Genomic DNA, 23,865 nt, shown 5'->3' on the forward strand with positions numbered 1-23,865 from the left:
CTAAGCTGCATGGGTTTCCAAGGACCATAGTATCGGATTGGGACAGGGTCTTTATGAGTTCATTTTGGAGTCAACTATTTGAATTGCAAGGCAGCAAGTTTAAGACGAGTTCCTCCTATCACCCACAAACGAATGGCCAATCTGAGGTGGTCAATAGGACGTTGGAATAATATTTGAGGTGCTTCTGTCATGAAAAGCAAAGGAGATGGGCAGATTACCTTCCATGGGCAGAATTTTAGTATAACACCTCTTATCACTCTTCTATTGAGAAAAGCCCTTTTGAAGTCGTATATGGTAAACCACCACCACTCTTGGTTAGCTATGAAAATGGCTCAGCCAGTAATAATGAAGTAGAGCAGGAGCTGATTGATAGGGACGAGGTACTGGCCAAAGTTAAAAGAGAGCTCAAGAAGGCCCAAACTCGAATGAAGAAGTACCATGATCAGGGACGACGTGCTGTGTCCTTCAAAGTAGGCGACTATATCTACTTGAAGCTTAGGCAATTCGGGCAGAAGACCATGAGGAAAACTGCGAGTGCAAAGCTGAACCAGAAGTTTTATGGGCCTTATAGAGTGTTGGAGAAACTGGGCAGTGTTGCATACAAGCTTCAGCTTCCACCAACTTCACAATTGCACCCGGTATTCCATGTTTCCTTACTCAAGAAGAAGGTTGGAGACCCGAGTCTCATTGGGGAGGAGTTACCCACAGTGGATCAAGAGGGAAGGATCCTTATGAAGCCAAAGGAAGTGCTCGGGTATAGGCTATATCGAAGGGGCTGAGGGAGACCAAGGGTATGGCAAGAATTGATCCTGTGGGAAGGATTATCAAGGGACGAGGTAACTTGGGAGGACTATGATGGGCTAGAGAAGAAGTATCCCCAATTGATCCTTGAGGGTAAGGATATGCTAAAAGGGAGGGGGAATGTCAAAACCCCAAGGCAAGAGGCCACGGGCCATGCCTTGACCAGCACCAGCCCATGCCAGGACAGCACGCCAGCAGCACTGTTGGCGTCGCTTGATTGCCCACAGACCGAGCCCTTGGTGAATGCTAGACCACGGTCACCCTCCATCAGGCAGCGAACAGTTGGCGCGTGCACCCAAGCGAGGTTGTCACACCACACTCAGCGCACAGCTAGACTGCACGCACGCCTAGTGCGCGTGCACAGCGGGCACGCTTGGGCTATGCGCACACACCGCGTGCATGCATGGGCCGTGCGTAGGCACAAGGCCCATGCATGGCCTAGGCACCCGCGCAGCGCACGCTTGCGCACCCACCTTGGAATTGACGGTGTGGCTGCCCAGTAGACCCACGCATGCTGGCATGCCGCTCAACGCCCTGGTCTTGACCAGGGCCATGCTGATCAACGCCCTGGCCTTGGCCAGGGCCTTGCTACTCAACACCTTGGTCTTGACCAGGGCCATGTTGATCAACACCCTGGCTTTGGCCAGGGTCTTGCTGACCAATGCCCAGGCACCATAGCCTGGGCCATGCAGACCAACGCCCAGGCCCCATTGGCCTGGGCCATGCAACAGCCTGTCATGCTTAAGCCAACCACGGTCCAACCCAGGGACTCACCAATGGCGCCCAACCCACACAACCTGGGCCACACATGCAAGGATCATGGACCAGCCAAGGCTAGCCCGGCAGGCCAACCTGAAGACTCACGCGTGCAAGCATGAAGCCTATGCTGTGAGTCATCCTGGCCACCCATGGGCCACTGACAGCATGAGGCCTTAACCAAGAGGCGTGGGCCCAGAACCATTTTCCCTTTATAATCGTTTTAATTGTTTTCTAGTATAAGTGAGGCAATAGGCTATCACTTAGTTTTATCTTTGAACATTTGGACGAATTTGGCTTGTAAGCCCCCATAGACACATTGGTGCTTTGTCACTTAAACTCCATTGGGTGCAATCCGTGAATCCCAAAGGAGAAGGCTCACCCTGTGCAATTCGTGAATCAGGGTAACCTATTGATTTCATTGTTTTCCTTTGATTAATGCAATGTTGAGGTATTTCAGCATTTTGGATTGTGTCCATTGCATCACATTCGCATTTGCTTGCTGATTATTTTAAACCGTTCGAGTGAAGCATCGCTTAAGGCAGCCACGAGTTGCCATTGAATGACATCTGGTCTGCACCAGGCCACCCTAGTCGAATCTGGAGCAAGGTCAAGGACAAGCTGACAGTTACCACCTACCAGCCAAGCCACACGCCCAGCCCTTACCACCTGTCTAGCCACAACCGCTCCCCTACTTTGTAGGGAGTAACCAACCATCCCTTAAACTGCTCAGCCATCACCCACTCGGCCAACCCACTTAAACCACCCTTAGCCACGTGTGCTTCATCATCAGAAGACACCTGTGTGAGACTTGGTCAGCCCCCCAAGCGAGTGACACCTATGCTTGACTTGGTCAACCACCATCAAGAGACACCTGGTGCCTGACTTGGTTAGCCCACCAGTAGGAGCCACGTGTGCCTGACTTGGTCAGCCAGCTACTTAACCACCTGATCCCACTCACAACCATTTTTTACGATTCAGCTACTGCACATGTATGCATGCACGCCCAGTCACTAGAATCTCGCCCACCATTAACCACTGATCAACCATACGAACTCAGCCAACACCACCCATAACCATCACAGTCAAGCAAGTGGCAGCCCACATCGGTCATTAAGGAGCAAGAAGGGGCGCGGCAGCTTGGTGTCTAGGATCTCGACCGAGGACCCTATCACATACATAGCCTCCATGAACCTTTGGTAAGCCCCAAAACCCTTCATCTCTCTCCACCCTTGCACGTGCTTGCTTGAACTATACTTAACAGACCAATTTATGACATATAAAATACGAAGGACTACATCATCAAGCTTCTTATTCAAATATCTCTTTGCAAATTTTGATGGTATATTCTGAAAGTAAGAAGAAGAAAACTTAAAATGGGTAATAAAAACCTCATTTAGTATAGAACTGATTTGGGTAGCATTGTTGTTAAAAAAAAAAAGCATCTACACAAAAATTTATTCTATCTTTTAATAATAAATCATCTGGAATTTAAAGGTGATAGAACTTGTGATGATGAAGTGGGTTTCAAATTGAAAGCTTACCGAACACCATCCAAAATTCACTAATGATGGTTGCACGACAATCATAAAATATGAGTTTTCTCTATTTTATCATGTGGATGCATTCTCTTCATCTTTTAAGGCCTTGGATCATATGGCAACTTCTCCAAGTGAAACTTGGAGTGTTTCACCAAAATTTTCCTCCTTAACTTGGGAGCTATGGGTGGGATAATCTTTTTTTGTTGCACTCTCATCAATAATGAGTACATAAAAACGAGAATTTCCTTCATATCTAAAAACTAGAAAGTGCCATGACTTCACAAAGTAATACTCCAAGAATTCTTGCGAGCCCTTCTATAACCAAATTCCACCATCACATCTCACCAATTCTACTTTCCATTCTGCACCATTCGGAAGATGAAGAAATATTATATTTTACTACCCTTCTCCATACTTCCTTGCAAACCTTCTCGGAATCCTATGTAAAGAAGCCACGATTAAGTTTACATAAAAAATGCAATAAAACACAAAAAAATACATACACACAATGCTTCTCCACCCACAGCTTTACAACCTCTTTACCTCTTGCATGGCTTCTCTCTTCTTCTTCTTTTTTAAAAAATAAAAAGCATCAAATGATAGCTCCATCTTTCCCTTATTCTTTTGTATTTGATTTATCATTAGCATGTGAAATTAAGTATTACATTAATGAACTATGCTATTAAAGAGATGAGCTTATGGTTACTTGATTTATTTAAATTTTCTAGATTATTTTGCAAGTCACACCCCTTGTCAATCAAAAAGATTTTAAAAGGCATTGAAGGTTTTGAGAATGTTGATGATGGTTTGAATATAAATGAAAAGAGAGATGGAAATATGGACGTTGAAGAGTCTAAGGTGGGAATGTCATTTTCTTCAGAAGAAGATAAAAGAGCATACTATACAAAATATGCGAAACAAGTTCGTTTTGGTGTTACAAAAAGGAGTTTCAAAACTAGAGATGATGGGAAGGTGAGGGATTTCATGCTTCCATGTGTACGTCAAGGCACATTTGAAAGCACTTCATCTAATATTCTAAAGCTAAGGCATATGGAGAAAAAAGGATGCAAGACTAGAATCAATGCAATCTTAGGTTCTGAAGGCGGGCTTTGCTTGAGCCATGTTGTGCTCAAGCACACATATGTCCTAAGTCCTAGAAAAGCAAGATATATTAGATGTCACAAGAGGTTGGATTCAGTGAGCAAGAAACAATTGGAATACAATGATAAGGCTGGCATAGGGTTAAGCAAGAGCTACAATTCTATGGTTGTTGAAGCAGGTGGTTATGAAAATCTCACTTTTAGAGAGAGATGCCCATAATTTCATACGTGAGGCAAGACTACTTCAACTCGAGATAGGATATGCTGAAGCTATACAAAGTTACTTCATTAGAATGCAAGAACACAATGATGGCTTCTATTATGTGATGGATGTGAATGATGAATTTCGAGTAAGGAATGTTTTTTGAGCGGATGCCCAAAGTAGGGTTGCATACAAATAATTTAGAGATGTTATCACATTTAATACAACATATTTGACGAATGCAAATAAAATGGCATTTGGTCCATTTGTCAGGGTCAATTTTCATGGTCAATCAATTTTATTTGGATGCGGTTTGATATCGGGTGAGGATACAGACACATTTATATGGTTGTTTGAATCATGGTTGAAGTGTATGAATGGTTGAGCTCCAGCTGCAATAATCACAAATCAAGATAAAACAATGCAAAATGCAATTGCAAAAGTGTTTCCTTCGTCTTTCTATTGATTGTGCTTGTGGCATATTATGAAAAAAGTACAAGAAAAAATTGCAACAAATTCCCAGTATGAGGCCATTAAGAGTGACGTTCACAAGTATGTTTATGAAACCTTGAAAAATCTTGGCTGCATTTGCATGATACTTATGATCTTCACTGTAATGTATGGTTGAAGTGGCTATATTCTAAGCAACATCTTTGGGTGCCAGCATATGTGAAATGTCATTTATGGGAAGGCATGTCAACCATGCAACAAAGTGAAGGTATGAATGCATTTTTTTATGATTATATCAATTCAAAAATGACATTGAAGCAATTTGTAGATCAGTATGACAATGCCCTAAGATGGAAGATTGAAAACGAGAGTACAGCTAATTTTAGTTCATTCCACACCCAGATTCCATACATAAGCCATTATGCCATTGAGAGGCAATTCAGAAAGTCTATACGAATACAAAATTTAAAGAAGTGCAAGATGAGTTTAGAGGCTTACTATACTATTGCCAAATTTTGATTAGCTGTAAAGGTGCAATTTATACATACTAAGTTAGGGATAAAGTAAAAGTAACAGATGGATTAATCAAACGGGTAGATTTTGTTGTTTATTTCAATGATGAGGAGCTTGAAATAAAGTGTACATGCAATTTGTTTGAATTCAATGGCATTTTGTGTAGGCACGTCCTTTGTGTGCTCACATTCCATGATAAGGATGAGTTACCTTCATATTACATCATTGATAGGTGGAGGAGAGACCTTAAGCGAACGTATACCCTCGTTAGATCAAGTTACGATGATTTGGGTAACAACCCTAAATCATAAGGATTGGATAGACTAACTAAGGCATTTTATGATATCGTTGATAATGCATCCAACACTAAAGAAAATTGTATCAAGTTGTTGAGCCACTTAGATGGGTTGAAGCAACAATGAGTCCAACCAAAATCTTTGTGTGGTAGTAGTACTCCGACCCAAGTTGCTAAATATAGTAAAAAACCAATTTTCGTCCAAAAAGCTTCCATAGTCTGAGAAGATGAAGAACCATTCATATTTCGCATAGTTCTTTCATTTTCCATTCGGTAAGCACTCTTCATTTTTGTTTGTTTGAATGGATTGGGAGAAGAATAGATGAGAATCGTTTTTGTTTTTATTTTTATTTTTTCAAATATAAATATATGGCTGTCACATGGCAAACGTGGATGAGGGAGCCACACTACAAGAAAAAGGTCTATTACGGCAATTTTAAATTTGTTGCAAAAGAAATTGTCAAAAAATGTCACTAATAATAGCGATGTTCATTTTACAGATGAATTCCACCGTGAAGGTGATTTTTGCAACAATTTTTGAGTTATTGCAATGAACAATTGTCTCCAGAAATAATATCACTACAAAAGCTGTGCATTTTTGGACTATTCGGGTGAAAGATTATCGGCTAGAAATAAAGTCACCGCAAATAAGCAATTAGGGTCTTTGAATCAAAGGTAATTGGATAATAAATTTTAAATCTCAACTATCGCGTATATGTTCATAGTTAGACATCTAAGTTTTGGATTCTTCCCCTTTTTTTTGAATGGAGTTTGTTTGAGGACTTTTAACATCTAAATTTTGTTCTTATGAAAATAACATTTATCTCTTTTCAGGTTAAATTAAAGGATGGTGATGGAAAGAATGTGCAATTAGATGGCTCTCTCACTTTAACCTCAAGATGTTTTGGATGATAGTCTCGCATCTTTTGTTGCATGGCATAGGTTTTTTTAGAAGTTTGATGTTGCCTGTGGCTAACTTCTCGAATTGAAATAGTAATCCCATAGATTGTATCTGTGAAGCCTGCATTTAATTATATGGGCTTCTGAAGCTTGAACCTTCATTGCTGTCCAAAATAAAACGCATGAGTTTGAAATTAAAATTTTTTAGTATTTATTAGGTAATCCAATCGAGAAGTATGTACATATATCATTAGAAATTTATTACAGACTAGTAAACTGTAAGGTAGTGAGGTGGGACACATGTAATATTATCATTGGATAGTTTTACTGTTTTACTTTTATCCTCTGTTTTCTTTGTGTATAAATACAGAGCTATTTGTAAATGTAAAACTTACAATCTTGAATAACAGTTTTCTAGACTTCAGTTCATTCTTTTCTTCTTCCTTTGTGAACATTGTTTCATGGTATCAGAGAAGATACCTTAGTGGGTCTTCTCTAATGGCCACTGAAGCTTCTGTTTCTTCTTTGAGTATTATCTGTGCATAGATAGCTAAAAATATGTGGCAAGATTTGAAGAATTGATTTACACAAGGAAATGGGTCAAGAATCTTTCAACTACAAAAAGATTTATCAGTTTTAATGCAAGAAGATACATTGGTGAGAGATTAATGCACAATAATTAAATCTTTGTGAGATGAATTGCTCAATTACAACCAAGTTCCAACTTGTTCTTGTGGGGCTTTACAAGCGTGATCTTGTGGAGCAACCAGAATTTTCTTGAGTTACCAAGACAGACAATATGTGATTCAATTCTTGATGTGATTAAATGATTTTTTTTCTCATGTGAGATGACAGATTCTGATGATAGAGTCTTTACCAGATATAAACAAGGTTTTTTCTTTAATGGTTCAAGAAGAGAAATAAAGAGAAATCAACAAGAATGGTATTATTGCTTTTATAAGTAAAACTGTAACAGTAAAACCATCCAATGAAAATATTACATGTGTCCCACCTCACTACTTTACAGTATACTAATTTGTAATAAAATTAGTGTTTATATGAATAATTTTAATAACATGAAATTTTATGCGAGAATGAAAGTTCATTCGTACTTTTGATGATTTGTTTTCAAATGTTTTCTGATCTATAAATACAACATTAAGATTATTATTTGTTATCCTGATCAGTACTCATTACAACTACTAGATTTAAACTACATATTAAAAGAAAGAGAAATGCTAAGTGAACCGATGGTTTGATCGATTGTGTTTTGTTTTGTTTTTTTTTTTTTAAAAAAAAATTCTTACTAATTAAGAAAATGATTATTAGTGAATTTTTATATTTAAAAAAAATATTTAAAGATGTTTAAAAAATAAATTCAAAAAATGATAAAATAAAAATAAAAAAATTGTGCTTATCGGTTTGGTAACTTCGTTTAAACAAAAAATTCTCATATTTTCTCATTTCATCTCATCATTATATATTTTTCAAATTCTCATATAAAATATAATATATAATTTAACTTTTTTTCAAATCTTAAAATAATAATAATATTAAAATATAATATTTTAAACTTTTATTTAAAATTAAAAACTATCATCTCTCTCCTCAAACCTAACCAGAAAATGTCATCACTTACGTTGTTGAGAGGAGATAACGTTGCTTACGGTAGTTTTGCGATATACTTCAAGAATATGTACTATAAAAAAAAATAATTTTTTATGCCATTTAAATTAGATACACAAAATATAAAATGGTTGAAAAAAAATTTAGCATCTAATTTATATTTTTTACATTTAATTTAAATGACGTAAAAAATTATTTTTCTTTGTAACGATGACATTCCAAGATTTGATGTTTTAAACAAGAATTCCAATCGGGATTGGGCTGCGAGTTTCCTAGCAGGCGGTGGGTGTACGGCATGCAAGTTACAGAGGTTTTTTTTTGTTTTTTTCAATATTTTTCAAAACAAAGGTTTTTTTTTTTATTTAAAAAAAATCAAATTAGTAATACTCTATACAGATTTATGACGTGCATACAAGCTTTGATATAGTTATGCATGATCATTGTTGGGATTGTAATTAAGCTAAGCCACGTTGATATCATGTTATATCAATAATTTTTAATTATATGTTGATGTGGCACGACACGTTGTGCGAGCTCAACGCATGCATGCACTACCACGTAAAATAGTATTATTGTAATACAAACAAAAGAGGATTCTTTTTTTTGTGTACCATTCATCTAGAAAGTTAAAATGCAAACATATATAATTTTGTCGTTCTCTCTGACCTTCCAGATCGAATTAACCAAGTAAAATCTAGGTTTATTTTAGTAATCGAAAGAGATGGCCGGAGTACATATGCATGGTCTCAGTTATTGACACGGTAACGAGCTAGCTAGTATAGCTATTATTACACCTAAAAAAAGTATTATAGCTAAAAGTATCTATTACACCTAAAAAAAGCAAGTTACCATATTTGCCCTATATTTTGAAATATAAACTCTTGTTGATTTTCCCCTGATCCCAAGGGTTTAATTATCATTTCGCGAAAATATAAGCAGCTTCTGCAGATCATAGTTATTTGTGTCTGTCATCAATCTTTGATCTTAGCTTCCTAATCGAATATGGCAATTTACGAAGAGGAAATAGCTGAAAAATATGAGAAGATCGGCAATATAGTTATAATGGGAATCGCCCTCATTACTGTTGCAGCAGTCTTTATTAGTGTTGTTGCAGATGTAAGCAAGCCAAGATTTTAATTAAGATCAGGCTTTGTTGCCTCTGAAATCAAGAGTCAAACTGCCTTAACTTGCTTCATTGTATTACAAGAAAAGAGCTTCTATTGCGCCGATTTTATATTTGTCGCAAAAAATCAGTAATAGCATCGATATTATTTTGCTGATGAATTCCACCGCGAAGGTTATTTTTTCAATGATTTTTGAGGTATTGCGACGAACAATTTTTGCCGGTAATAATATTATTGCAAAAGCTGTATATTTTCAGACTGTTGGGATGAATATTGTTGTCGGTAAATAAAGTTGCCTTAAATAAGCAATTACGTCAAATTCATTTGCCGAAAATATTATCGTCAAAATGTATTGTGGCGCTTTTAAAGCTGTATACGTTAGTCTGATGCAAAAACATATATATTTATTCTTTAGAGAAAACCTTTCAGCAGGAGCCTCCGTTATTCTTCAACTAACGGAGTCAAATGGCGACATGCCACATAGAAGCCACATGAAAAAACAGATAGACCGCACGGCATAGGATTTAAAAAAAAAAAAAAAAAATTATCTCTTCGTGCGACTCTGTCCTCCTTCCCCCACCCGGCACCCCCACCCCAAAAACTCTCTCTCTCTCTCTGTGCCAATAAAGCCTTCGAGAATCAGGGGCCACCGTCGACTCTGTTCCTTACTGCCGATCTCGAATTCTTTGTGAACCGAAACCCACTCCCGATCTCGGATTCCTCGTCAACCAAAACCACTTCGTGGTCCGTAAGTCACCCTTCTCTCTCTCTCTCTCTCTCTCTCTCTTTGAGGATTTCGTCTCTTCCTTTCTATTTTTCCTTCTTTTTCCATTTCTCTAATATGTTGGTTTTTTTCCCTGCAACCTATCTATTTGTTATCTCACACCGTAAGTCACCCACTCTGTTGATTGTTTACCGTTTGCAATACTTGAGTTTCCATTGAAGGGTGTTTGTGTGTGTCATCTTCCACCTTCTTGTAAATCTATGTGATGTATAATGTAGCTGTTGTAATGTAATAAGGGAATCAACTGAATGTAATAAAGTGCTGCATAAAAGAAATAAGAATACATAGAGAAAGTGTTTGATAAAAGCTCTCATAGACTCATATGCATTGATAAGGACAATTTCGAGGGATCCAACTTCCAGAATCCTCTTTTTGAACATGTCTTCTTCCTCATTACAACAGCTACATTCTTCATGAAGCTAGATTGTTGCAGGACTATATATATCAGGACTGTATATGGCACTGAATGGAAGAAGTATATGGCCTGAATCGATCTGGATCCACTAATAATTACAAGTAGAAATTAATATTATACGGGCTATATATCTTCAATGCATGGTTTAGTTAGATCAATTACCTTTAATACATTATTGATAGGCAATTATAGTGGGAAATCTTTCATGAAGGTTCCATGCATGTTTGTCCTTCAACCTTTTAGATTAGTACCCGCCGTCACTGATTTTTTTCTTATATATTACTTTTTCTTCCCCCTCAAAAACAATTTCCAGATTCTTTTGGGTTTGTGTTTTTGGGAAGATGTTTTTATTTTAATAATGGCATTAGGGTGCTCATCTCATTGGTTGAAGAATATCCATTTTTTTTTTTAAATAAATTGAAGAATATCCAAATTAAAAACTATAAATATAGTATCAAACAATGGATCTGTGTGGTGTTTTGGTTGTTGTATTTCTTGAGCTAATTAATAAAGGGTTGTTGAGGAGAATACTTTTTAGGCATCCTATCTATTTCAGAGTTGCTTGTGTTTCTCTTGTGGGATAAAACAGGTTAATTTTCATGGACTCATGGTTGTTGGGTTCTGGACTACCCTATATGTTTGTGTCATTCTGGACTCATGGTTCATTATTTAATGTCATGAGCATACAATGTGAGATTATTTCCTGTCATGGCATTACTTCAGAGAAATCTTTGCCTTTTTTACACGTGCAGTTGCATTGACAGCGATGCTAGTTTTTCAAGCGATATGAAACACACGAAAGCCATATGAAGAGATATGAAACACACGAAAAAGCGATATGAAACACACTGACAGCGGTACTGGTTCAACTTCTTGGACTTCAAGAGCAAAAGACCAAGCTGATTTGGAGAGACCAGTTTTATTATTGTCATGGTTATGTTTTGTTATGATTTGTGCTGTAATTATTTTGTATTAAATTTTGTAATCCAAACTAGTACTTTTGAAATGTATCTACATCTTTTTAAATCTAATGAAAGACTAAATGTACTTCTCCACTATGTAATGCTAATGTTTTGTAATGTAATGAGCATTATGTTAAAGTTCTAGGGGTGAAAACCGACCTCATCGGCGCGGTTTTTGGGTAAAACCGACGCCGACCGATGATGTGAGATTCACCGGAGCAACCGACCGTTATTCTTGTGTTGTAATGGAACTTTAAAAGTTCCAATGTCGGTCCAGATATTCTTGTGTAAATAAGCCATTGTGCTTATTATTATTATTATTATTATTATTATTATTATAATAATAATAATAACAAAAATAACATCAGCAATACACAATAATTAAAAGCCAACACGTGTTCCTGGACAAACAACTTTACATGGACGTTACATGGAAAAAACATGTTCCTAGACATTATATCAGCAATACACAATATATCAGCAGCTCCATTAGCCATTATATTAGATTGCTCTCAGATTACACAATATATCCGCAATACACATTGGAGAAGATTGCACAATAGCCATAAGCTTAATGACAAAAAATACATTAAACATTGGAATGTATCTAGATATTCAACATCTGCCTAAATAATCAAAAGCGCAATTCTGTCTAGCTATTCAACGGCTCCAAATAAACCTTTATCTCCATCCTAACAAGCCTTTATCTCCACTCTCATTAACTGTAACATAAAAAAATCAAATAAGGTTGTGAAGAATAGCACCATCCTTTCTAACTACCAACTTAAACACCAACCCCATCTCGTGTTTGTACAAATCCTCTAAGCAGGCAGGCTACCTACTCATATCAATTGCGCTACCTACTCATATCAATTGCGCTGCCAATTGGTACAATTCATTAAACTATGTAGGCAAGAGACCTTAAAGATTTTAGGAACAACTGCATGCAAAATCATATGCTATTTTAGGCAAGGATTTTTCTATTGCAAAACAAATTATGAATAAGAAATGAACGAACTATTCGTCTTATACCAAACCATCTGAAGACAACAAGATCAAAGCTCTTGCAATATATTATATTTTCCCCAAAGCATTGTTCTTGGCCGAAGGAAGTAATTCACCCTTCAAGCTGTTCTATCATTTTGGGGCTAATGGGATTTTAAAAATCGATATCCATTCGTTATTTTTAAAAAATAATTCTGGAATCAGTGTTTCTCTTGTTAGCTTTTACGATTATAATGAAGAAAAGGTACTAATATCTTTCTATGCACATGATTGCTATTCCCCCTCTTGGGATGTCAAGAAATGCCAGTAAATCTAAAATTAAAGAATTTTATTATGTATAATTATTGTCGCATATTAATCTACATATCAATATTAATTTCTTCATATTTAAAATTTAAATTTATATTATTTTTAATAAAATTTACTATTTGACCAATCATATTAAATTGATACATATATTAATATGTATTTATATTTAAAACTAAATTTTTTTCAAAATTAAAAGCGGTACAAACACCTTTTAACCTTTTTGGCAAACTTTTTTATGAGTTTCCTTGCTTCTATATGCTTTCTATAGTTTTTGCCTTATTCGATCCACTTTTATGATAGATTTTTTTCTTATTTTGTAAGATCTTTTACACAGTAGCTTTAACTAGGTTTTTTTGTTTTTTTTAATGGTGGTTTGAAGTTTGGGTTCCCCATTTTGGATTTGAAAAGTAGGAGAATATCTGTAAGACATAGACTTTGCAGATGGAGTGACTTTACTGAATGAGAGTTTTTGATAATATTATGAGTATATATCTGATGATGAAGATTCTTTTACCTTTTTTTATTGATCAGTACAAAATTTAAGATGACCTGAGGTGGATCACATTGTATGTGTAAGCAGATCGAGAGGGCTCATGATTGAAAGATGACTCGTTCCTTGCTAAACCTTTAACAGCTAAGCTGGTTGAGAAGTTTTCGGGAGTTTTGTCAGTGTTATTCCTTTTGAACGATGTACATAAGATTCTGTATGAGATAGCTAGATAATCAGCATCGGATACACATATTATGGCAGACATATGTGTTTATTTGACATGTTAGGAAATGAATTCAACTATAATTACCTGAGTTCATGATGAAAATATTTCACATGCTTTATTTGACCTTCCATTTCGGAATAATCTTTAAAAGCATGATTGCCAATTATATTCCTTTTAAATTAACTTTAAACCTAGTTTGATTTTAGAGATAAGATGAGTTGAGATTAAAATTAAAAGTTAAATAAAATATTATTAAAATATATCGTTTTAATATTATTTTTATATTGAGATTTAAAAAAATTAAAAGGGTTTGCTAGATACAGTCGGCAAATGCAGTCGGCGTGCAGTCGGCTGTACGGAATGAATATAAAAAATTATAAAAAAATTATTTTATATTCAGGAGGACCTACATGAATAAAAAAAAGTTATAAAAATATTTTTTTTTCATATAAGTCCCATATTAATTCACTTTTTTCTCTACGACTACACACCGACTATATTTCCTAATTGCAAAAAGTATTTCTCATCCAATTGTAGTTGAATGCGCAACAAGGTGCCTTGAATATCGGCTGTATAATTTATAACGGGCTCTTTTGAGTAGAATTTTCAATGAAAAAGGTCAAATAAAAATACCTCTGACTTTGGAACTTGGAGACACAAATCTTTGTCGTGTGAATCGGTGTGATTAAGGGCCCTTGGATGTCTATACAGTAAAATTGTACAATTTCTTGATGTTGAGCAATGTCACTCTTCATCTTAAGCCTTGCCATTCACAACCACACATGTTGCATGTGTGTGTCCCATTTCAAGTGATTTTTTATTTTTTTCCTATCAATCACTTAAAGGAAAATACTAAATCCTCTGCTGGGATCCTACCGTTCCCAGTATTTTATTTTTTTTATTAATTTTTTTTAATAATTAAGAAAATTTTGTTTAATATTATTATGAATTTTTTTATTTTTTTTAAAATGTATAAAAATATTAAAAAATGATATGATAAAAAAAATTAAAAAAAAAATTTCTAAACCAAGCGAGCCTCCAGCAGTAGCTGTAGACCGATCCATCACTTAAATGACCCATTTGAAATGTGTCAAGTCACCAAGTGTGATTAGTGAAAGATGGTAGGGTGGTTATTGTCTTACATTTTTTTTTTGTAATTTTCAGTATAGTCTGGAAGATGGTAAGGCAGTTATGTCACTTCACTTTTTTCAGGTTGTCTGCAACATTCTCGTCTTTCCCAATGCTATGTCTTTTTTATTTGCTGTGCACTTTGAACACTTCTTCATGTGTTGTTAAGATTCTTATCAAATAAAAGTTTTGAAGCTTGAGATACTCTCTTGCATGGCTAAAGTCTGCCATTTCATTTATTTTTAAAGAATTTCAATTTAATTCTCCTCTTTTTCAATTGTGACTTTTTAGGATCATTTAACAGACAAGTGGCCTGCTTTTGGAAAAGATTTGTTAATGTTGGGCATTTGAAGGCTATAATACGAATGTTTAATGTATTTTTCATGTATCCTGTTAATTGTATTTTTTATTTTTAATTTGCTTGCGACAATTTGTAATCGCCGAAAATATATTTTATAACTATTACACTATTCTTGACGGCACAAAATCGCCATTAATACTAATTTGCATCAAAAAACCTCGAGGCAAAACTTTATTTGCGGTGACACTTATTTGCAAGAAAAGCCATCGTGACGAACTTAATCATAGTTCAACAAGTTATATGTGGCGAATTTATGGGCCTTTTCCGGCGATACAAATTATTTCTAATAATTTTTGCAAATCGCTGGTAAAAAGTATTTGTATTCCTTCTTTGACATCCAACATGCGTCAATGCAAAAACCGACGAAAAAAAGTGAATAGCTACGATTCTGGATACCCTTTGCGATCAATTCTATTGTTAAAAATACCCCTTTTTTTTATGGAAAATTCTTTTTATCATCCTCACACTTCACACACCACACTTATTTTAATTTTTTTTTTATTTTTTCTATAATAAATATATAATGTGTAGATGATAAATAGAATAATTTAATTAGTTTAATAAAAATAAAATGAAATAAAAAATATTATTTTAATATATAAAATGTGTGGTGTGGGATGATGTGTAGCATTTTCCTTTTCTTATTATCCCCACGGTGACAGGGGCGGAGAAGTACGACCCCGAATATTCTTTTTCATTAGATGATTTCGTACATAAATATTTAGTATGATATCTTTTGCTATTTTAATTAGATCCTTATATATGTAAAAGTTCAAATTATGAAATCTTGTAAAAGACGTCAAAACCATTTTTGAAAAACAAAATGATCAATTTTATTTTTTCTATATTTTCTTAAAATTGAAAATTATGGTCCCTTAAAACATCCTCAATGAATTATCTAAAGTTAAAGGACATTTTTTTTATAAATGTAAGATTAATTTAACTTTTATCTATTCCATTCATATAAGTCTCCATGTTAGAATAGTTATTTTTTCGTTATATAACAATAAAATAATATAAAATAAATTTAAATTTAGCTATTTACATCAAATTTTCACATTAAATTATCTATTTAATCATTATATAATAATGAGTAATTTATAATTAAAAAATATTTAATTTTTTTAATTATTAATTTATTTAATTTTATCATATTTTACTATTCTATTTATAAGTAATCATATTTTAATTAAATTATTAATCATGAGTAATGTTGAACTCAAGATTTCAAGTTTCATGTGATTATAAATCTACACATGGATTTTGATGATAACAAATGAATTCAAAGAATAAAGAAGTCTCAAGCTCAAGTTGTCTACACAATGGAGTCAAGCACATCAAGGAAACAAGCATGAGCAAGAAGGGAACAAGTTCACATTAAAATTATAGAGTAATGTTGTAAATCTCTTCAAAATTCGAAATTAGGATTAATGCTCAAAATTAATATTTTATCATAAAGCATTAAAATACATTTTCCACATGTGCATGAATATTTTTGAAAATTAAATTTGAAAATTTTGAAAGATGATTGATTGTCATCTTTTGCATGTGCATGCCTTGATTAAAGGGTTGAACTTTGAAAATATTAAAGATGATTGATTGTCATCTTTCACATGTGCATGTTTTATTTGAATATTTTCAAAAGTGATTGATGCTTTTTTAGACTTATACAAAAAGTAAAAGATTAGGTTTGAATTTTTTGAAAATGAAAGTGTGCTCATTTTGTCATATGCCAAAAGTAAAAGATTAGGTTTGATTTTTTTGAAAAAGTGAATGATGTTGTCTTTGACAATTGAGAAAGAAGAACCTTTTATTTGAATTCTTTGAAAAAGTGAATGATGTTGTCTTTGACAATTGAAAAAGAAGAACCTTTTATTTGAATTTTTTGAAAAAATGAATGATGTTGTCTTTGACATGTGAATCTTTTTAAATTTGAATATAAAGTCTCATATGCCTATAAATAGATCATTTGAGAGCTTCACATTCACAACACCAAGAGCATACAACATTCATTCAAAGCTTTCACACTACAACAGATTGGACTTTTCCCGGCGTTGTAAAATCGCCGGCAAATAGGCATAAATCCCCGCTATAGTAATATTCCAGCGATTACCTAATCGCCGCTAATTCGCCGGTATTATTCTTCCACTTTACCTATAACACGGCGAATAAAAAAAATCGCCGTTCTATACGTAATATTTCGCAGCGAGTTTGGTATCGCTGGCATATAATTTGAATAGCGTCAAATTCTATTCCAGCGATTACGAAATCGCTGCTACATTAATTAGCAGCGCTTCCATAGTCGCTGCCATATACTGTCCATACTTATTTTGCAGCGCTTTTGTAATCGCTGCCAAATACGCAACCATTTCAAAAATAATATGGCAGCGATAGAAAAATCGCTGCTAAATAGTAAGGCAACGGTTTTTTAATCGCTGCTATATAGTTTTCCTGTTTCACAAACATATGGCAGCGATTATAAAATGGCTGCCATACCATTTTGCAGCGCTAAAGTAATCGCTGCCATATAGGTTTCAATTTCCAAAATCATATGGCAGCGATAGAAAAATCGCTGCCAAATTATATAGCAGCGGTTCCTTAATCGCTGCTATATACATTGCCTGGTTCAAAATGCTATCCCAGCGATCCTAAAATCGCTGCTATATGATATGACAGCGCTGTCTTAATCGCTGCTAAATCCATTTCTACTTTTCAAATTATATGGCAGCGATAAAAATTTCGCTGCTATATGATATGGCAGCGGTTTGTTAATCGCTGCTATATGGTTTTCTGTTTCAATAGCATATGGCAGCGAGATAAAACTCGCTGCCATATGATTTGCCAGCGACTAAACATCGCTGCAATAGGATTTTCTAATGGGAATCTATCGTATTAAATGGTTTTTTGAAATTATTGACGGCGATTAAAAAATCGCTGGAGAAACCTGAAAATCGAATTTTATATAACCTAGTAACCCAATATTCTTAATGGGTTACTAGGTCTCATTTATACTTTCTCCATTCATCGAATAGCACCTGATAGACATGATCATTTAATTTTCCATACTTAAACAAAAATTGAGCTAACCATTTCTATTCAATTCAAAATTTACTCATATGCATCAAATGAATTGACCAACAATCATATAATATCTTTTTACATTGGGTGGTGCATTATACGAATCATATCAATTACAAACTGAGCTACTAATTACTCAAAAGATAAATATCACTAGTATAAGTTATTTCTAGATGACTCTACTCTCACTAAAACCAACAACTACCAGTAAAACATCTCATATTAGTTCAGGACTTTTCAACCAATTAAAACATCCAATTTTCACAAGATGACTTTTACAAAGAAAGGTGGTGAACACCAAGATAACGCCGCTCCCACAACGGTCAGCCCATAAAGGTGGTTGGCCATATCACCTGAAAATAACATGAGATATCCACAAGGGTTCAGAAATTGACAACAGGCCCATCAGAAATTGAGATAGTTTAAGAAAATATAAATGCAGTGGATTTAGTATTAATCATAGAGGCACAAGGTAAACTAACTAATTATGGCATGCTGTTGAAAGTGTATTAAGTCTTGCAGAGATGAGATTTATTTGTTGTTAATGGTGAGACTAATAACTTACTAACATTTGGTCATATAAATCTTACTGTCGGGCGATTCAAGACTTGGACAGAAAGTGGCAAAAAAGTCAGAAGCCATAGAGTGCCCTTCATCTCATCCTATAATAAGCGGTTTGAGGAAGAATCGCTGGCCAAATAAGAAACTGATCCTAGCATTTGGATGACCAAGAAAAACCCTATTATTAAGTTGTTCTTTCCGATAGCTCGCTGCAGCATGCAATTACTAATTGATATGGGGGTTTCTATTGTATGCTAATATATATATTTACTCGGCTGTAATGTCGTAATTGCATGTACACTACAAGTTTCTCTAGTTTTTGTTTTGGATCACATTAAGGAAAAAGCAAAAATCCTTAAATCATGTACCTTAGCCAACTATTTTTTCCAAAACTTGTTATTCCCATCAATTCACCTATTTGCATGCGCCAGGTACAAAATGGGCGCAGCCGTACCACGAGTTGCTTAATATTCAAGCAGCCATGGATGGATTGATCTATGGTGCATGTGCAATATGCTCGAAGAAGCATGAGAATTTTAGCTACAACTACGTCCTGGGGACTCAATTTATACAAGCTCGGCCAAAAAATGATGAAACAAGACTCAATTTATACTACTCGGCCAAAAATCTGATGAAACAAGACTCAATTTAAATAAGCAAAATGTTGATTCAATTTGTTAACTCACTCCCCATGCAGAATCTGAAAAGAATGGCATGAGCAAGGTGTGTATCGATGGTTGTCAAAATAACCCTGATTGTGTCCTGCTTAGGCAAACCATTTCCGTAAATTATTCCATACATGATGAATTAATTGAGTGAGTTAAATGACCAATCAGTTTGGAAATCTGAACGATGTATTTAAGCAAAACTGTGGGCAAAGTTCAGGCCTTATATCTAACCTAGAGTATCTGCCAACCCTTGATGGGTCGATTCCCAATATGCATGCAGCAGTTATACTAACTGCTGGCTGGGGGGGAAAAACATACCGCAAGATGACTCACATACCAATATGTTAAGTCAGCAGCAAAATCAGCACTCAGCAATTAAGTTGAGATATTGGCATGACCAGCTTTTTGTCCCCTTCCATTATGACAGGTGCACCACAACCAAAACTTAAGTTATACTACTGCAGTGAGGGTACTGTAACAGAACTTAATCACTTCTTGTATGCAATCAGTGTTAATGAAGCTTACCATCATTATTTGGGACATGTCGAAGAGCTTCATCATTCAGGAATTGGTGCTCAAAGCCTTTAAAACTGTAAAACACCAACAAAGGAAGTATTCATTGCCTAAATAGTTGATACATGAGACTCATCCAACCAACATTATCTGAAAGAACTAAACACTTGGCACGATACAACCTACAGCACACGCTTGAAAGCTAAGGAAAAGTGTATAACCTGCTATGATTATAAATCTGATTCCACGGGGCTTCCTTAAATACTCTGCCACATTCTCATATTCTAGATAAGCATTAACTCTACTTAAATTTAGTTACACGTTTTTTGCAGCCACAAATTTAAAAAGGTTGTTCCAAGGCAACCTCTTGCCCCTATTTTGAATGAAGCCATTCAGATCCATAAACATGTTTTAGTAGTAAAACATACAATGATAAATAACAATAAAAGCGACATTAGAATTGGTTATGGATCTTACCTTCACTCTATTCCCCAATTGATAATGCATGGTAATTCAAACCAAATCAACAAGTTAGTCTAGTATCTAAAATATAGGGCGCTCATAACTAATTTTCAGGTCTGGTTTCTGTTAATATGTTAATATGTCCGAAGGAGATGGGATTAAGTTGACAAGTGACTTTAATGAGTACCATCTTAGCGATGGTGTTAGTAAATCTCTAACTGCCGTGGAATAGGTTTATTTTACTTTAAATAAACCTACAGCACTTGTTGGGTTTCTTCAGTCCTAAGATGGAGAAAGAAGCAAGATATTTGTAAAATAATAGAGGGGAAAAAACCTAAAACATGTCTAATGCAGAAATGGTTGATCTCTGTTGAATATCATTAACAGAGAGTATGGGTTTCCACTGGCAACCTCAAGACATATCAATGCATACTTCCCTTCTTTACCGTTGTTTTGAATTTCAATGCTCTTTCATCTTGCAATGCCTTGTTGTTGCAAATGAAACATCCTCCTTTTGACCAAAACCCTATGGAAGCTACTAGTTCTGTTATTTAAGATAATATGTAATATAACTTACATTTATATATAACTGTATGATATACTTGAAGACAATAAATGAGATCTAGAAACATAATAGTATCAGCTGGGAGCTAAAAATGTAAATACAGAAATACCATTCCAGCTTATCTGATTCATTTGGAACTCTCTCCTCCAAACTCTGTTCAGTTTTGATTAAGTCTGAAATGGAAGATTGTACGCGTCCTCCTTGCTTCTCATCTCAACCTCTACGTGAATAGAACTGGGTCTCATTACAAAACAGGTAGAGATCAATGAACAACTCCAAATTAAATATAAACTTTATGGTAACAAGCACAACGAACTTAGAAAAAGTAACTTTTCGTTTTCCCCCATTTACATGAAGAAACATACAACCAAACCCACTTACCATGCACGTTTTCCAACAGCTTACGTCACACTTTCAAGCTTTTACAAAAGTCTTACTCCCTTTTTTTCATCATTTTGTTGGAACCATATGATGCAAGGTGTCAGCCTCGTAAAAACAGATCTAATTTGTTCCAATTTCCCCTGCCAAATGTAGCAATAAAACACCACCACTTCAAACCTTAAAAGTTGAAACCCCCCAAACAAGCCCAAGCAAAAATTAGGTGTTAAAAATGCTGAGGACAGAAATCATACCTCCATAACTCAAACTGTCAAATCCTTTCAGGTTATATTTATATAGATATAGTAATATCTATATATATTGAGATGGATATATTTATATAGATATATATATATCTATATATATATATATATATGTATTGCCCAGTTGTGATATTGTCTAACAAAAAACCACCCAATCCAGTACAAAAAACCAAGGAGCATGTCACCCCCCTTATGGGTCGGGGGAATCGTTACACTGAGTCTGTCGATACGACTCAGTGAATGAAGGATGATCCTTAAAGAACTCCTGAAGCAATCTATCAGTCTGCATCTGATGCGCCCTAAGAGCCCGCATCTCTGATCTCATTTCATCCAGCTGACTCTTATACGCTTCAGCATCTTTCTTATGTTGTTCAGAGTCTTTCTTGTGTCTTTCAATCTCAGACAGGTAGCATTGCATCTTAAGTTGGTCACGTTGTCTACTTGACTCGGGAATGACCATCTCCCCGAGTCCTCGCGCATATCCAGGTCGATGGCCAAGGACCTCCCTGAAGACAGTCTCTGCTGCCTCATCATTACGTTGCTCTGGTTCTAGGCCATCCAACCTACCTGTCATCTCCTTCTGCACATGCACAGAACAACGATTATTAACATAAGTTCTTCCTAAAAAATTACTCATTTATTATTGTCAAAAATAGTATATTGTAGGGAGATGGACTGTATGTAATCTACTCACGTATGTTTCTTCTGTAGCATCTGTCACAAACTTGTTCTTCTTCTTCGACCAGCGCGTCTCTTTATAGAAGTCAACCAAATTTCCATTCTCAGCGCGCTACAGAAGATGAGCAACACGTATAAGAAGTTTTTCGAGGTAGAAACATAAGTTTATTGTTTAACTTATGTGCATGGAATTACAAATAGCACATCGTGTTATTCAACCACTACCCAACTTTGTGGTAATTATATCACAAAAATGCAAAGGAAAATGGATTCACATGTAGAGGAACGTTTTTATAGAAAATACGTGTTTGGAATGCGATCAAGATTATTAAAATGAACATGGTCAGTTGGGAGGCATTCTCATACCTTTTGCTCAAGGATTCGGACGAATGATTTACGTCCTGATGTGTGATTAATTGCCTGCTTCTTCCTGTTCTCCCGGTTTTGAGATGAAATTTTCTGCAATGCACACGTTTTTTGGTTAGCTATGTTGAACAGCCACTATATTTGCCTCTTTAGACATACTAATTTAAGGATTTATTACAGAAATTTGAGTTGGTTAATATATACCTTAAATGCATCACTGCCCCACCTTCCACACAACTTGACCCATACAAGAGGGTCCACCAAGCTTGTCCCACTAGCTAACGCCTCTTCATGGCTTTCAAATGATTGGTAAATCTTGTGCAAATCGTGATGGAAGGAGTTGAAGCGCTTACGAAGTGCCTTTGTCACCGTCAATCGGTGGTTTTCCCGTTCCCAGTCGAGCACGAAGTCAGACTACAATTCAGAGCAAACTAGTATTAATATTACCATTATGAGACATATAAACCACTTCAAACTCATCATATGATATCGAATTGATATCACTTACCCGAACACGATCAATGAGCTCCTCTTTCATGGCTTCTGGGACATCAGTCCAGCGCGCATAGCTCATGTCACAGTATTGTTTAACAATCCAGGATACTCGTGTCGTGAACATAGAAGCATGCTCACAACACGGGGCAGTCTCACCATCATTTATCTTTAAAAGTATTTTCCCGTACTTCCTCACCTTCTCAAACTCGATGCATCTAGCGGGCCCACGAAATCGTTTTCTTTGTTGCTGCGTTACTTCAGGTTCTGTGGGGGCGTCCGCAACTGTATTGAAAAACTCACTAGCTTAGTATATGTAATGTCAAAGAAACATAATTATAACAAACACATATTTTGTCAATGCATTCAATATATATCGAAAAAGTCAATATACCAGTTTGTGGTATACTGGCGTCCTCCAATCTCGCGTCTTCTCTAGGAGGTGATTGTTCGCGCACTGGTGAGGCTTCCCGAGTAGGCGCTGGTGTGGGGATTGGGTTGGTAGATGGTGGGGGACTTGGGGGCTGTGTGGAGTCATCCGACGAGCCAGGATTACACTCCTCCGGGCTGTGATATGAGGCAATTTTCACTCCCCTTGGTCGGTTGTGGCGAGCCGAGTACGGTACATGGCGCCTAGCCCGAATACCTCGCAGCCTCCCTCCGCCTCTAGAACTGGGTCCGGCTCGGTCACCTGCGTGTGTATTATTACAAAATAATTTTAACAAACGTTAGGTCCATAAACACCAAAAATCTGAAAGTAATACGAGAGTGGTTCGAAATAAGATCAATTATCTACCAATTTCAACAGTATGTTAGTAGACTAACCCTTGCACTATGATACACATATAATTAC

At 35.7% G+C, this 23,865-nt stretch overlaps 1 protein-coding gene and 1 long non-coding RNA gene across 3 annotated transcripts; one reads left to right on the forward strand and one right to left on the reverse strand.

Moving 5' to 3' along the window:
- Positions 1–9,097: 9,097 nt before the first annotated feature.
- On the forward strand, positions 9,098–11,570 carry LOC122306966. 2 transcript variants are annotated; one of them, XR_006241596.1, is made up of 2 exons: positions 9,098–10,056; positions 11,260–11,570. It is a non-coding gene; the product is annotated as an uncharacterized LOC122306966 (long non-coding RNA). The 2 variants fall into 2 exon arrangements; XR_006241597.1 differs by having other exon boundaries at positions 9,098–10,052.
- Positions 11,571–21,588: 10,018 nt separating this feature from the next.
- LOC122308450 lies at positions 21,589–23,066 on the reverse strand. The gene is made up of 5 exons (XM_043121778.1): positions 23,029–23,066; positions 22,725–22,934; positions 22,521–22,613; positions 22,171–22,266; positions 21,589–22,056 (listed from the first exon to the last, which is right to left on the reverse strand). Exons 1-5 carry the CDS (start codon positions 23,056–23,058, stop codon positions 21,667–21,669), a joined length of 819 nt encoding a protein of 272 aa, XP_042977712.1. The 5' UTR covers positions 23,059–23,066; the 3' UTR covers positions 21,589–21,666.
- Positions 23,067–23,865: the final 799 nt, after the last annotated feature.

The sequence above is a fragment of the Carya illinoinensis genome, chromosome 4 (genome assembly GCF_018687715.1).
Source record: "Carya illinoinensis cultivar Pawnee chromosome 4, C.illinoinensisPawnee_v1, whole genome shotgun sequence".
Classification (NCBI taxonomy): domain Eukaryota; kingdom Viridiplantae; phylum Streptophyta; class Magnoliopsida; order Fagales; family Juglandaceae; genus Carya; species Carya illinoinensis.